Raw genomic sequence first — 17401 nt, 5'->3', positions numbered from 1 at the left:
TCGACTTCCAAACATTCTTCAAGGCTCCCAGAATTTTCGCCCCCTCCCCCACCCGATGATTCACTTCCACTTCCATGGTTCCATTTGCTGCCAGATCCACTCCCAGTTATCTAAAACACTTTACTTCCTCCAGTTTTTCTCCATTCAAATTTACCTCCCAATTGACTTGACCCTCAACGCTACTGTACCTAATAACCTTGCTCTTATTCACATTTACTCTTAACTTTCTTCTTTCACACACTTTACCAAACTCAGTTATCCCTGGGGATAGGGGAGAAAGAATACTTCCCACGCATTCCTCACGTGTCGTAGAAGGCGACTAAAGGGGACGGGAGCGGGGGGGCCAGAAACCCTCCCCTCCTTGTATTTTAACTTTCTTAAAGGGGAAACAGAAGAAATAGTCACACAAGGAGTGCTCATCCTCCTCGAAGGCTCAGATTGGGGTGTCTAAATGTGTGTGGATGTAACCAAGATGAGAAAAAAGGAGAGATAGGTAGTATGTTTGAGGAAAGGAACCTCGATGTTTTGGCTCTGAGTGAAACGAAGCTCAAGGGTAAAGGGGAAGAGTGGTTTGGGAATGTCTTGGAAGTAAAGTCAGGGGTTAGTGAGAGGACAAGAGCAAGGGAAGGAGTAGCACTACTCCTGAATCAGGAGTTGTGGGATTATGTGATAGAGTGTAAGAAAGTAAATTCTAGATTGATATGGGTAAAACTGAAAGTTGATGGAGAGAGATGGGTGATTATTGGTGCATATACACCTGAGCATGAGAAGAAAGATCATGAGAGGCAAGTGTTTTGGGAGCAGCTGAATGAGTGTGTTAGTGGTTTTGATGCACAAGATAGGGTTATAGTGATGGGTGATTTGAATGGAAAGGTGAGTAATGTGGCAGTTGAGGGAATAATTGGTATACATGGGGTGTTCAGTGTAGTAAATGGAAATGGTGAAGAGCTTGTAGATTTATGTGCTGAAAAAGGACTGGTGATTGGGAATACCTGGTTTAAAAAGCGAGATATACATAAGTATACGTATGTAAGTAGGAGAGATGGCTAGAGAGCGTTATTGGATTACGTGTTAATTGATAGGCACGCGAAAGAGAGACTTTTGGATGTTAATGTGCTGAGAGGTGCAACTGGAGGGATGTCTGATCATTATCTTCTGGAGGCGAAGGTGAAGATTTGTGGGGGTTTTCAGAAAAGAAGAGAGAATGTTGGGGTGAAGAGAGTGGTGAGAGTAAGTGAGCGTGGGAAGGAGACTTGTGTGAGGAAGTACCAGGAGAGAGGGAGTACAGAATGGAGAAAGGTGAGAACAAAGGAGGTAAGGGGAGTGGGGGAGGAATGGGATGTATTTAGGGAAGCAATGATTGCTTGCGCAAAAGATGCTTGTGGCATGAGAAGCGTGGGAGGTGGGTTGATTAGAAAGGGTAGTGAGTGGTGGAATGAATAAGTAAGATTATATTGAAAGAGAAGGGAGAGGCATTTGGACGATTTTTGCAGGGAAAAAATGCAAATGACTGGGAGATGTATAAAAGAAAGAGGCAGGAGGTCAAGAGAAAGGTGGAAGAGGTGAAAAAGAGGTCAAATGAGAGTTGGGGTGAGAGAGTATCATTAAATTTCAGGGAGAATAAAAAGATGTTTTGGAAGGAGGTAAATAAAGTGCGTAAGACAAGGGAGCAAATGGGAACTTCAGTGAAGGGGGCTAATGGGGTGATAACAAGTAGTTGTGATGTGAGAAGGAGATGGAGTGAGTATTTTGAAGGTTTGTTGAATGTGTTTGATGATAGAGTGGCAGATATAGGGTGTTTTGGTCGAGGTGGTGTGCAAAGTGAGAGGGTTAGGGAAAATGGTTTGGTAAACAGAGAAGAGGTAGTAAAATCTTTGCGGAAGATGAAAGCCGGCAAGGCAGCAGGTTTGGATGGTATTGCCGTGGAATTTATTAAAAAAGGGGGTGACTGTATTGTTGACTGGTTGGTAAGGTTATTTAATGTATGTATGACTCATGGTGAGGTGCCTGAGGATTTGCAGAATGCGTGCATAGTGCCATTGTACAAAGGCAAAGGGGATAAGAGTGAGTGCTCAAATTACAGAGGTATAAGTTTGTTGAGTATTCCTGGTAAATTATATGGGAGGGTATTGATTGAGAGGGTGAAGGCATGTACAGAGCATCAGATTGGGGAAGAGCAGTGTGGTTTCAGAAGTGGTATAGGATGTGTGGATCAGGTGTTTGCTTTGAAGAATGTATGTGAGAAATACTTAGAAAAGCAAATGGATTTGTATGTAGCATTTATGGATCTGGAGAACGCATATGATAGAGTTGATAGAGATGCTCTGTGGAAGGTATTAAGAATATATGGTGTGGGAGGCAAGTTGTTAGAAGCAGTGAAAAGTTTTTATCGAGGATGTAAGGCATGTGTACGTGTAGGAAGAGAGGAAAGTGATTGGTTCTCAGTGAATGTAGGTTTGCGGCAGGGGTGTGTGATGTCTCCATGGTTGTTTAATTTGTTTATGGATGGGGTTGTTAGGGAGGTGAATGCAAGAGTTTTGGAAAGAGGGGCAAGTATGAAGTCTGTTGGGGATGAGAGAGCTTAGGAAATGAGTCAGTTGTTGTTCGCTGATGATACAGCGCTGGTGGCTGATTCATGTGAGAAACTGCAGAAGCTGGTGACTGAGTTTGGTAAAGTGTGTGAAAGAAGAAAGTTAAGAGTAAATGTGAATAAGAGCAAGGTTATTAGGTACAGTAGGGTTGAGGGTCAAGTCAATTGGGAGGTAAGTTTGAATGGAGAAAAACTGGAGGAAGTAAAGTGTTTTAGATATCTGGGAGTGGATCTGGCAGCGGATGGAACCATGGAAGCGGAAATGAATCATTGGGTGGGGGAGGGGGCGAAAATTCTGGGAGCCTTGAAGAATGTGTGGAAGTCGAGAACATTATCTCGGAAAGCAGAAATGGGTATGCTTGAAGGAATAGTGGTTCCAACACTGTTGTATGGTTGTGAGGCGTGGGCTATGGATAGAGTTGTGCACAGGAGGATGGATGTGCTGGAAATGAGATGTTTGAAGACAATGTGTGGTGTGATGTGGTTTGATTGAGTAAGTAACGTATGGGTAAGAGAGATGTGTGGAAATAAAAAGAGCGTGGTTGAGAGAGCAGAAGAGGGTGTTTTGAAATGGTTTGGTCACATGGAGAGAATGAGTGAGGAAAGATTGACCAAGAGGATATATGTGTCGGAGGTGGAGGGAACGAGGAGAAGTGGGAGACCAAATTGGAGGTGGAAAGATGGAGTGAAAAAGATTTTGTGTGATCGGGGCCTAAACATGCAGGAGGGTGAAAGGAGGGCAAGGAATAGAGTGAATTGGATCGATGTGGTATACCAGGGTTGACGTGCTGTCAGTGGATTGAATCAGGGCATGTGAAGCGTCTGGGGTAAACCATGGAAAGCTGTGTATGTATGTATATTTGTGTGTGTGGACGTATGTATATACATGTGTATGGGGGTGGGTTGGGCCATTTCTTTCGTCTATTTCCTTGCGCTACCTCGCAAACGCGGGAGACAGCGACAAAAAAATATATATATATATATATATATATATATATATATATATATATATATATATATATATATATATATATATATATTTGTATTTTTTTATCTTTCTAAAATGGGAAACAGACGAAGGAGTCACGCGGGGAGTGCTCATCCTCCTCGAAGGCTCAGATTGGGGTGCCTAAATGTGTGTGGATGTAACCAAGATGTGAAAAATGGAGAGATAGGTAGTATGTTTGAGGAAAGGAACCTGGATGTTTTGGCTCTGAGTGAAACGAAGCTCAAGGGTAAAGGGGAAGAGTGGTTTGGGAATGTCTTGGGAGTAAAGTCAGGGGTTAGTGAGAGGACAAGAGCAAGGGAAGGAGTAGCACTACTCCTGAAACAGGAGTTGTGGGAGTATGTGATAGAATGTAAGAAAGTAAATTCTCGATTAATATGGGTAAAACTGAAAGTTGATGGAGAGAGATGGGTGATTATTGGTGCATATGCACCTGGGCATGAGAAGAAAGATCATGAGAGGCAAGTATTTTGGGAGCAGCTGAATGAGTGTGTTAGTGGTTTTGATGCATGAGACCGGGTTATAGTGATGGGTGATTTGAATGCAAAGGTGAGTAATGTGGCAGTTGAGGGAATGATTGGTATACACGGGGTGTTCAGTGTTGTAAATGGAAATGGTGAAGAGCTTGTAGATTTATGTGCTGAAAAAGGACTGATGATTGGGAATACCTGGTTTAAAAAGCGAGATATACATAAGTATACTTATGTAAGTAGGAGAGATTGCCAGAGAGCGTTATTGGATTACGTGTTAATTGACAGGCGCGCGAAAGAGAGACTTTTGGATGTTAATGTGCTGAGAGGTGCAACTGGAGGGATGTCTGATCATTATCTTGTGGAGGCTAAGGTGAAGATTTGTATAGGTTTTCAGAAAAGAAGAGTGAATGTTGGGGTGAAGAGGGTGGTGAGAGTAAGTGAGCTTGGGAAGGAGACTTGTGTGAGGAAGTACCAGGAGAGACTGAGTACAGAATGGAAAAAGGTGAGAACAATGGAAGTAAGGGGAGTGGGGGAGGAATGGGATGTATTTAGGGAATCAGTGATGGATTGCGCAAAAGATGCTTGTGGCATGAGAAGAGTGGGAGGTGGGTTGATTAGAAAGGGTAGTGAGTGGTGGGATGAAGAACTAAGAGTATTAGTGAAAGAGAAGAGAGAGGCATTTGGACGATTTTTGCAGGGAAAAAATGCAATTGAGTGGGAGACGTATAAAAGAAAGAGACAGGAGGTCAAGAGAAAGGTGCAAGAGGTGAAAAAAAGGGCAAATGAGAGTTGTGGTGAGAGAGTATCATTAAATTTTAGGGAGAATAAAAAGATGTTCTGGAAGGAGGTAAATAAAGTGCGTAAGACAAGGGAGGAAATGGGAACTTCAGTGAAGGGCGCAAATGGGGAGGTGATAACTAGTGGTGATGTGAGAAGGAGATGGAATGAGTATTTTGAAGGTTTGTTGAATGTGTTTGATGATAGAGTGGCAGATATAGGGTGTTTTGGTCGAGGTGGTGTGCAAAGTGAGAGGGTTAGGGAAAATGATTTGGTAAATAGAGAAGAGGTAGTAAAAGCTTTGCGGAAGATGAAAGCCGGCAAGGCAGCAGGTTTGGATGGTATTGCAGTGGAATTTATTAAAAAAGGGGGTGACTGTATTGTTGACTGGTTGGTAAGGTTATTTAATGTATGTATGACTCATGGTGAGGTGCCTGAGGATTTGCAGAATGCGTGCATAGTGCCATTGTACAAAGGCAAAGGGGATAAGAGTGAGTGCTCAAATTACAGAGGTATAAGTTTGTTGAGTATTCCTGGTAAATTATATGGGAGGGTATTGATTGAGAGGGTGAAGGCATGTACAGAGCATCAGATTGGGGAAGAGCAGGATGTGTGGATCAGGTGTTTGCTTTGAAGAATGTATGTGAGAAATACTTAGAAATGCAAATGGATTTGTATGTAGCATTTATGGATCTGGAGAAGGCATATGATAGAGTTGATAGAGATGCTCTGTGGAAGGTATTAAGAATATATGGTGTGGGAGGCAAGTTGTTAGAAGCAGTGAAAAGTTTTTATCGAGGATGTAAGGCATGTGTACGTGTAGGAAGAGAGGAAAGTGATTGGTTCTCTGTGAATGTAGGTTTGCGGCAGGGGTGTGTGATGTCTCCATGGTTGTTTAATTTGTCTATGTATGGGGTTGTTAGGGAGGTGAATGCAAGAGTTTTGGAAAGAGGGGCAAGTATGAAGTCTGTTGGGGATGAGAGAGCTTTGGAATTGAGTCAGTTGTTGTTCGCTGATGATACAGCGCTGGTGGCTGATTCATGTGAGAAACTGCAGAAGCTGGTGACTGTGTTTGGTAAAGTGTGTGAAAGAAGAAAGTTAAGAGTAAATGTGAATAAGAGCAAGGTTATTAGGTACAGTAGGGTTGAGGGTCAAGTCAATTGGGAGGTGAGTTTGAATGGAGAAAAACTGGAGGAAGTAAAGTGTTTTAGATATCTGGGAGTGGATCTGGCAGCGGATGGAACCATGGAAGCGGAAGTGGATCATAGGGTGGGGGAGGGGGCGAAAATTCTGGGAGCCTTGAAGAATGTGTGGAAGTCGAGAACATTATCTCGGAAAGCAAAAATGGGTATATTTGAAGGAATAGTGGTTCCAACAATGTTGTATGGTTGTGAGGCGTGGGCTATGGATAGAGTTGTGCGCAGGAGGATGGATGTCCTGGAAATGAGATGTTTGAGGACAATGTGTGGTGTGAGGTGGTTTGATCGAGTAAGTAACGTAAGGGTAAGAGAGATGTGTGGAAATAAAAAGAGCGTGGTTGAAAGAGCAGAAGAGGGTGTTTTGAAATGGTTTGGGCACATGGAGAGAATGAGTGAGGAAAGATTGACCAAGAGGATATATGTGTCGGAGGTGGAGGGAACGAGGAGAAGAGGGAGACCAAATTGGAGGTGGAAAGATGGAGTGAAAAAGATTTTGTGTGATCGGGGCCTGAACATGCAGGAGGGTGAAAGGAGGGCAAGGAATAGAGTGAATTGGAGCGATGTGGTATACTGGGGTTGACGTGCTGTCAGTGGATTGAATCAGGGCATGTGAAGCGTCTGGGGTAAACCATGGAAAGCTGTGTAGGTATGTATATTTGCGTGTGTGGACGTATGTATATACATGTGTATGGGGGTGGGTTGGGCCATTTCTTTCGTCTGTTTCCTTGCGCTACCTCGCAAATGCGGGAGACAGCGACAAAGCAAAAAAAAAATATATATATATATATATATATATGTATATATATATATATATATATATATATATATATATATATATATATATATATATATATATATATCGATCCAATTCGCTCTATTCCTTGCCCGCCTTTCACCCTCCTGCATGTTTAGGCCCCAATCACTCAAAATCTTTTTCACTCCATCTTTCCACCTCCAATTTGGTCTCCCACTTCTCCTCGTTCCCTCCACCTCCAACACATATATCCTCTTGGTCAATCTTTCCTCACTCATTTTCTCCATGTGCCCAAACCATTTCAAAACACCCTCTTCTGCTCTCTCAACCACGCTCTTTTTATTTCCACACATCTCTCTTTGCTAGTGCTACCTTGCACACATGAGGGGGGAGGGGAATGGTATTCCATGTGTGGCGAGGTGGCGATGGGAATTAATAAAGGCAGACAATGTGAATTGTGTCCTTGGGTATATATGTGTGTCTGTGTGTGTATATATATGTGCACATTGAGATGTATAGGAATGTATATTTGCGTGTATGGACGTGTATGTATATACATTGTGTATGGGGGTGGGTTGGGCCATTTCTTTTGTCTGTTTCCTTGCGCTACCTCACAAACGTGGGAGACAGCGACAAAGCAAAATAAATAAATAAAATCTTTTCTTTCTTTCACACTATTCGCCATTTCCCGTGATAGCGAGGTAGCGTTAAGAACAGAGGACTGGGCCTTTGAGGGAATATCCTCACCTGGCCCCCCTTCTCTGTTCCTTCTTTTGGAAAATTAAAAAAAAAAACGAGAGGGGAGGATTTCCAACCCCCCACTCCCTTCCCTTTTAGTCGCCTTCTACGACACGCAGGGAATACGTGGGAAGTATTCTTTCTCCCCTATCCCCAGGGATGAAATAAATAAAATATATATATATATATATATGTGTGTATGGGGGGGGGTTGGGACATTTCTTTCTTTCGTCTGTTTCCTTGCGCTACCTCGCAAACGCGGGAGACAGCGACAAAGTATAATAAATATAAATAAATAATATGACTCATGGTGAGGTGCCTGAGGATTGGCGGAATGCGTGCATAGTGCCATTGTACAAAGGCAAAGGGGATAAGAGTGAGTGCTCAAATTACAGAGGTATAAGTTTGTTGAGTATTCCTGGTAAATTATATGGGAGGGTATTGATTGAGAAGGTGAAGGCATGTACAGATCATCAGATTGGGGAAGAGCAGTGTGGTTTCAGAAGTGGTAGAGGATGTGTGGATCAGGTGTTTGCTTTGAAGAATGTATGTGAGAAATACTTAGAAAAGCAAATGGATTTGTATGTAGCATTTATGGATCTGGAGAAGGCATATGATAGAGTTGATAGAGATGCTCTGTGGAAGGTATTAAGAATATATGGTGTGGGAGGAAAGTTGTTAGAAGCAGTGAAAAGTTTTTATCGAGGATGTAAGGCATGTGTACATGTAGGAAGAGAGGAAAGTGATTGATTCTCAGTGAATGTAGGTTTGCGGCAGGGGTGTGTGATGTCTCCATGGTTGTTTAATTTGTTTATGGATGGGGTTGTTAGGGAGGTAAATGCAAGAGTTTTGGAAAGAGGGGCAAGTATGAAGTCTGTTGGGGATGAGAGAGCTTGGGAAGTGAGTCAGTTGTTGTTCGCTGATGATACAGCGCTGGTGGCTGATTCATGTGAGAAACTGCAGAAGCTGGTGACTGAGTTTGGTAAAGTGTGTGGAAGAAGAAAGTTAAGAGTAAATGTGAATAAGAGCAAGGTTATTAGGTACAGTAGGGTTGAGGGTCAAGTCAATTGGGAGGTGAGTTTGAATGGAGAAAAACTGGAGGAAGTGAAGTGTTTTAGATATCTGGGAGTGGATCTGGCAGCGGATGGAACCATGGAAGCGGAAGTGGATCATAGGGTGGGGGAGGGGGCGAAAATTCTGGGAGCCTTGAAGAATGTGTGGAAGTCGAGAACATTATCTCGGAAAGCAAAAATGGGTATGTTTGAAGGAATAGTGGTTCCAACAATGTTGTATGGTTGCGAGGCATGGGCTATGGATAGAGTTGTGCGCAGGAGGATGGATGTGCTGGAAATGAGATGTTTGAGGACAATGTGTGGTGTGAGGTGGTTTGATCGAGTGAGTAACGTAAGGGTAAGAGAGATGTGTGGTAATAAAAAGAGCGTGGTTGAGAGAGCAGAAGAGGGTGTTTTGAAGTGGTTTGGGCACATGGAGAGGATGAGTGAGGAAAGATTGACCAAGAGGATATATGTGTCGGAGGTGGAGGGAGCAAGGAGAAGAGGGAGACCAAATTGGAGGTGGAAAGATGGAGTGAAAAAGATTTTGTGTGATCGGGGCCTGAACATGCAGGAGGGTGAAAGGAGGGCAAGGAATAGAGTGAATTGGAGCGATGTGGTATACCGGGGTTGACGTGCTGTCAGTGGATTGAATCAAGGCATGTGAAGCGTCTGGGGTAAACCATGGAAAGCTGTGTAGGTATGTATATTTGCGTGTGTGGACGTGTGTATGTGCATGTGTGTGGGGGTGGGTTGGGCCATTTCTTTCGTCTGTTTCCTTGCACTACCTCGCAAACGCGGGAGACAGCGACAAAGTATAAAAGAAAAAAAAATATATATATATATATATATATATATATATATATATATATATATATATATTTTATCCATGGGGATAGGGGATTAAGAATACTTCCCACGTATTCCCTGCGTGTCGTAGAAGGCGACTAAAAGGGGAGGGAGCGGGAGGCTGGAAATCCTCCCCTCTCGTTTTTTTTTTTTTTTCATTTTCCAAAAGAAGGAACAGAGGGGGCCAGGTGAGGATATTCCAAAAAAGGCCCAGTCCTCTGTTCTTAACGCTACCTCGCTAACGCGGGAAATGGCGAATAGTTTAAAAGAAAGAATATTTTATTTTATTATACTTTGTCGCTGTCTCCCGCGTTTGCGAGGTAGCGCTTGGAAACAGACGAAAGAAATGGCCCAACCCCCCCCATACACATGTATATACATACGTCCACACACGCAAATATACATACCTACACAGCTTTCCATGGTTTACCCCAGACGCTTCACATGCTTTGATTCAATCCACTGACAGCACGTCAACCCCGGTATACCACATCGCTCCAATTCACTCTATTCCTTGCCCTCCTTTCACCTTCCTGCATGTTCAGGCCCCGATCACACAAAATCTTTTTCACTCCATCTTTCCACCTCCAATTTGGTCTCCCTCTTCTCCTCGTTCCCTCCACCTCCGACACATATATCCTCTTGGTCAATCTTTCCTCACTCATTCTCTCCATGTGCCCAAACCACTTCAAAACACCCTCTTCTGCTCTCTCAACCACGCTCTTTTTATTTCCACACATCTCTCTTACCCTTACGTTACTCACTCGATCAAACCACCTCACACCACACATTGTCCTCAAACATCTCATTTCCAGCACATCCATCCTCCTGTGCACAACTCTATCCATAGCCCATGCCTCGCAACCATACAACATTGTTGGAACCACTATTCCTTCAAACATACCCATTTTTGCTTTCCGAGATAATGTTCTCGACTTCCACACATTCTTCAAGACCCTCAGAATTTTCGCCCCCTCCCCCACCCTATGATCCACTTCCGCTTCCATGGTTCCATCCGCTGCCAGATCCACTCCCAGATATCTAAAACACTTCACTTCCTCCAGTTTTTCTCCATTCAAACTCACCTCCCAATTGACTTGACCCTCAACCCTACTGTACCTAATAACCTTGCTCTTATTCACATTTACTCTTAACTTTCTTCTTCCACACACTTTACCAAACTCAGTCACTAGCTTCTGCAGTTTCTCTCATGAATCAGCCACCAGAACTGTATCATCAGCGAACAACAACTGACTCACTTCCCAAGCTCTCTCATCCCCAACAGACTTCATACTTGCCCCTCTTTCCAAAACTCTTGCATTTATCTCCCTAACAACCCCATCCATAAACAAATTAAACAACTATGGAGACATCACACACCCCTGCCGCAAACCTACATTCACTGAGAACCAATAACTTTCCTCTCTTCCTACACGTACACATGCCTTACATCCTCGATAAAAACTTTTCACTGCTTCTAACAACTTTCCTCCCACACCATATATTCTTAATACCTTCCACAGAGCATCTCTATCAACTCTATCATATGCCTTCTCCAGATCCATAAATGCTACATACAAATCCATTTGCTTTTCTAAGTATTTCTCACATACATTCTTCAAAGCAAACACCTGATCCACACATCCTCTACCACTTCTGAAACCACACTGCTCTTCCCCAATCTGATGCTCTCTACATGCCTTCACCCTCTCAATCAATACCGTCCCATATAATTTACCAGGAATACTCAACAAACTTATACCTCTGTAATTTGAGCACTCACTCTTATCCCCTTATATATATATATATATATATATATATATATATATATATATATATATATATATATATATATATATATATATATATATATATTTTATATATATATATATATATATATATTATTTTTTTTTTTTTTTTTTTTTTTTATACTTTGTCGCTGTTTCCCGCGTTTGCGAGGTAGCGCAAGGAAACAGACGAAAGAAATTCCCCAACCCCCCCCATACACATGTACATACACACGTCCACACACACAAATATACATACCTACACAGCTTTCCATGGTTTACCCCGGACGCTTCACATGCCTTGATTCAATCCACTGACAGCACGTCAACCCCTGTATACCACATCGCTCCAATTCACTCTATTCCTTGCCCTCCTTTCACCCTCCTGCATGTTCAGGCCCCGATCACACAAAATCTTTTTCACTCCATCTTTCCACCTCCAATTTGGTCTCCCTCTTCTCCTCGTTCCCTCCACCTCCGACACATATATCCTCTTGGTCAATCTTTCCTCACTCATTCTCTCCATGTGCCCAAACCATTTTAAAACACCCTCTTCTGCTCTCTCAACCACGCTCTTTTTATTTCCACACATCTCTCTTACCCTTACGTTACTTACTCGATCAAACCACCTCACACCACACATTGTCCTCAAACATCTCATTTCCAGCACATCCATCCTCCTGCGCACAACTCTATCCATAGCCCACGCCTCGCAACCATACAACATTGTTGGAACTACTATTCCTTCAAACATACCCATTTTTGCTTTCCGGGATAATGTTCTCGACTTCCACACATTTTTCAAGGCTCCCAAAATTTTCGCCCCCTCCCCCACCCTATGATCCACTTCCGCTTCCATGGTTCCATCCGCTGACAGATCCACTCCCAGATATCTAAAACACTTCACTTCCTCCAGTTTTTCACCATTCAAACTCACCTCCCAATTGACTTGACCCTCAACCCTACTGTACCTAATAACCTTGCTCTTATTCACATTTACTCTTAACTTTCTTCTTCCACACACTTTACGAAACTCCGTCACCAGCTTCTGCAGTTTCTCACATGAATCCGCCACCAGCGCTGTATCATCAGCGAACAACAACTGACTCACTTCCCAAGCTCTCTCATCCCCAACAGACTTCATACTTGCCCCTCTTTCCAAGACTCTTGCATTTACCTCCCTAACAACCCTATTATATATAGCTATATATATATATTATATATAGCTGATAGCGTTTTACCGAACCTGACTGTACAACGCGGAGGTATCAGCTGGCTATGTGTTCTGTTCAGAAACAACCGATAGACCCCGTTGCTCACCATTGTGAGACGAAGGGTATTCGAGTACTTAGTATTTCGAATAGTTGTTTCCTATTATACAGTCCCTTAGCCTAGCAGTTAGCATGTCTGCCTCTTGCACAAAGGGTCCCAGGTTCGATCCTGGCTGTTGGAGCTTTGTATGTTCTATGAAGGTGTGCGTTCATATACACTTTATTCGTATATATATATTTTTTCTTTCTTTCAAACTATTCGCCATTTCCCGCATTAGCGAGGTAGCGTTAAGAACAGAGGGCTGGGCCTTTGATGTAATACCCTCACCTGGCCCAATTCTCTGTTCCTTCTTTTGGAAAATTAAAAAAAAAAAACGAGAGGGGAGGATTTCCAGCCCCCCGCTCCCTCCCCTTTTAGTCGCCTTCTACGACACGCAGGGAATACGTGGGAAGTATTCTTTCTCCCCTATCCCCAGGGATATATATATATATATATATATATATATATATATATATATATATATATATATATATATATGTATATATAAAAAAATATATATATATATATATATATATATATATATATATATATATTTTTTTTTTTCTTTTTTTCGCTGTCTCCTGCGTTTGCGAGGTAGCGCAAGGAAACAGACGAAAGAAATGGCCCAACCCACCCCCATACACATGTATATATATACATCCTTACACGCAAATATACCTACCTACACAGCTTTCCATGGTTTACCCGAGACGCTTCACATGCCCTGATTCAATCCACTGACAGCACGTTAACCCTGGTATACCACATCGATCCAATTTACTCTATTCCTTGCCCTCCTTTCACCCTCCAGCATGTTCAGGCCCCGATCACACAAAATCTTTTTCACTCCATCTTTCCACCTCCAATTTGGTCTCCCACTTCTCCTCGTTCCCTCCACCTCCGACACATATATCCTCTTGGTCAATCTTTCCTAACTCATTCTCTCCATGTGCCCAAACCATTTCAAAACACCCTCTTCTGCTCTCTTAACCACGCTCTTTTTATTACCACACATCTCTCTTACCCTTACGTTACTTACTCGATCAAACCACCTCACAGCCACACATTGTCCTCAAACATCTCATTTCCAGCACATCCATCCTCCTGCGCACAACTCTATCCATAGCCCACGCCTCGCAACCATACAACATTGTTGGAACCACTATTCCTTCAAAGATACCCATTTTTGCTTTCCGAGATAATGTTCTCGACTTCCACACATTCTTCAAGGCTCCCAGGATTTTCGCCCCCTCCCCCACCCTATGATCCACTTCCGCTTCCATGGTTCCATCCGCTGCCAGATCCACTCCCAGATATCTAAAACACTTTACTTCCTCCAGTTTTTCTCCATTCAAACTTACCTCCCAATTGACTTGACCCTCAACCCTACTGTACCTAATAACCTTGCTCTTATTCACATTTACTCTTAACTTTCTTCTTCCACACACTTTTCCAAACTCAGTCACCAGCTTCTGCAGTTTCTCACATGAATCAGCCACCAGCGCTGTATCATCAGCGAACAACAACTGACTCACTTCCCAAGCTCTCTCATCCCCAACAGACTTCATACTTGCCCCTCTTTCCAAAACTCTTGCATTTACCTCCCTAACAACCCCATCCATAAACAAATTAAACAACCATGGAGACATCACACACCCCTGCCGCAAACCTACATTCACTGAGAACCAATCACTTTCCTCTCTTCCTACACGTACACATGCCTTACATCCTCGATAAAAACTTTTCACTGCTAACAAATTTCCTCCCACACCATATATTCTTAATACCTTCCACAGAGCATCTCTATCAACTCTATCATATGCCTTCTCCAGATCCATAAATGCTACATACAAATCCATTTGCTTTTCTAAGTATTTCTCACATACATTCTTCAAAGCAAACACCTGATCCACACATCCTCTACCACTTCTGAAACCACACAGCTCTTCCCCAATCTGATGCTCTGTACATGCCTTCACCTTCTCAATCAATACCCTCCCATATAATTTACCAGGAATACTCAACAAACTTATACCTCTGTAATTTGAGCATTCACTCTTATCCCCTTTGCCTTTGTACAATGGCGCTATGCACGCATTCCGCCAATCCTCAGGCACCTCACCATGAGTCATACATACATTAAATAACCTTACCAACCAGTCAACAATACAGTCACCCCCTTTTTTAATAAATTCCACTGCAATACCATCCAAACCTGCTGCCTTGCCGGCTTTCATCTTCCGCAAAGCTTTCACTACCTCTTCTCTGTTTACCAAATCATTTTCCCAAACCCTCTCACTTTGCACACCACCTCGACCAAAACACCCTATATCTGCCACTCTCTCATCAAACATATTCAACAAACCTTCAAAATACTCACTCCATCTCCTTCTCACATCACCACTACATGTCATCACCTCCCCATTTGCGCCCTTCACTGAAGTTCCCATTTGCTCCCTTGTCTTACGCACTTTATTTACCTCCTTCCAGAACATCTTTTATTCTCCCTAAAATTTAATGATACTCTCTCACCCCAACTCTCATTTGCCCTTTTTTTCACCTCTTGCACCTTTCTCTTGACCTCCTGTCTCTTTCTTTTATACATCTCCCACTCAATTGCATTCTTTCCCTGCAAAAATCGTCCAAATGCCTCTCTCTTTTCTTTCACTAATAATCTTACTTCTTCATCCCACCACTCACTACCCTTTCTAATCAACCCACCTCCCACTCTTCTCATGCCACAAGCATCTTTTGCGCAATCCATCACTGATTCCCTAAATACATCCCATTTCTCCCCCACTCCCCTTACTTCCATTGTTCTCACCTTTTTCCATTCTGTGCTCAGTCTCTCCTGGTACTTCCTCACACAAGTCTCCTTCCCAAGCTCACTTACTCTCACCACACTGTTTACCCCAACATTCACTCTTCTTTTCTGAAAACCCATACAAATTTTCACCTTAGCCTCCACAAGATAATGATCAGACATCCCTCCAGTTGCACCTCTCAGCACATTAACATCCAAAAGTCTCTCTTTCCCGCGCCTGTCAATTAACACTTAATCCAATAACGCTATCTGGTCATCTCTCCTACTTACATACGTAAACTTATGTATATCTCGCTTTTTAAAGCAGGTATTCCCAACCACCAGTCCTTTTTCAGCACATAAATCTACAAGCTCTTCACCATTTCCATTTAGAACACTGAACACCCAATGTATACCAATTATTCCCTCAACTGCCACATTACTCACCTTTGCATTCAAATCACCCATCACTATAATCCGGTCTATTGCATCAAAACCACTAACACACTCATTCAGCTGCTCCCAAAACACTTGCCTCTCATGATCTTTCTTCTCATGCCCAGGTGCATATGCACCAATAATCACCCATCTCTCTCCATCAACTTTCAGTTTTACCCATATTAATCGAGAATTTACTTTCTTACATTTTATCACATACTCCCACAACTCCTCTTTCAGGAGTACTGCTACTCCTTCCCTTGCTCTTGTCCTCTCACTAACCCCTGACTTTACTTCCAAGATATTCCCAAACCACTCTTCCTATATATATATATATATATATATATATATAGGAATAGAGTGAATTGGATCGATGTGGTATACCGGGGTCGACGTGCTGTCAGTTGATTGAATCAGGGCATGTAAAGTGTCTGGGGTAAACCATGGAAAGTTCTGTGGGGCCTGGATGTGGAAAGGGAGCTGTGGTTTCGGGCATTATTACATGACAGGTAGAGACTTGATTGTGAACGAATGGGGCCTATGTTGTCTTTTCCTAGCGCTACCTTGCACAGATGAGGGGGTAGGGCGATGTTATTCCATGTGTGGCGAGGTGGCGATGGGAATAAATAAAGGCAGACAGTATGAATTATGTACATGTGTATGTATGTATATGTCTGTGTGTGTATATATATGTGTACATTGAGATGTATAGGTATGTATATTTGCGTGTGTGGACGTGTATGTGTATATACATGTGTATGGGGGTGGGTTGGGCCATTTCTTTCGTCTGTTTCCTTGCGCTACTTCGCAAACCTGGGAGACAGCAACAAAGCAAAATGAATAAATGAAATATAAATATATATGTGTGTATATGAGTGGATAGGTCGTTCTTTGTCTGTCAATTATGGATTTATGTGATGTTGACTTATGAATTTTGAAAGGGATTTTAATGATGTGATTATTTCTTGTTTATAAAAGATAAGCTGATATTTCATTCTGTTTATTTTGCAGATTGGCCAATTATGCATGAAATATTTGGAAGTCATGAATTAACTGCGGTAGATAAATGGCAAGTGCTAGCAAAACAAGCACACGGTGCAATGAAAAAAGCTCTTGCAAACCTCAAAGAACCTGTAAGTAGTTCAAGTTAAGGTGCCTATTTTCCTGTACTGTCATTATTGCATAGTAATCACTTTTGCTTCTCTTTCCTCTCCTCTTATCTAAGCTGTATGAGTGGTGGAGAGATAGCACTAGCTCACTGGGATTAAAGAATTTTTTACTTCCCAGGATAGAGTACATCCACCTGAATTTCATCTTCATCAATCACTGTTATATTTATGAGGCCAGCCAATGCTTGCACATAATGACCCATCAACCACACAGCAACTCACTAAGGCATGTGACATCATATTTTCCCGGGTGAGGTGGAATCTCTTAGTGCCAACACTCATCAGTTGCTTGTTCAGACCTCTGCAGTGCAGAGCTTTTTTTGATGTATTTGTTAATTTGTGGTGTTTTCACCTTTGTGACTTATCCTTATGGCCTTCAGAGATGTGGGATTCATTTTCATGTCTTTTTTGTATTTCTTGACACACTTTGTAATTAGTTTTCCTTCTTCAGAAAC

General features: G+C 42.4%; 1 protein-coding gene across 2 annotated transcripts in view; it reads left to right on the top strand.

Moving 5' to 3' along the window:
- The window catches only part of LOC139750829 (uncharacterized), a 210227-nt gene that overhangs the window by 105869 nt on the left and 86957 nt on the right, over positions 1 to 17401 (top strand). For both annotated transcript variants that reach the window (XM_071665603.1, XM_071665602.1), the window contains exon 6: positions 16789 to 16910. In XM_071665603.1, the coding sequence (XP_071521704.1) occupies positions 16789 to 16910 (122 nt within the window). The remainder of the gene's footprint in view (positions 1 to 16788; positions 16911 to 17401) is intronic.

Source organism: Panulirus ornatus, chromosome 10 (genome assembly GCF_036320965.1).
Source record: "Panulirus ornatus isolate Po-2019 chromosome 10, ASM3632096v1, whole genome shotgun sequence".
Taxonomy (NCBI): domain Eukaryota; kingdom Metazoa; phylum Arthropoda; class Malacostraca; order Decapoda; family Palinuridae; genus Panulirus; species Panulirus ornatus.
Note: the sequence above shows the minus strand (reverse complement) of the source record. Positions and strands in the feature narration are given on the sequence as shown.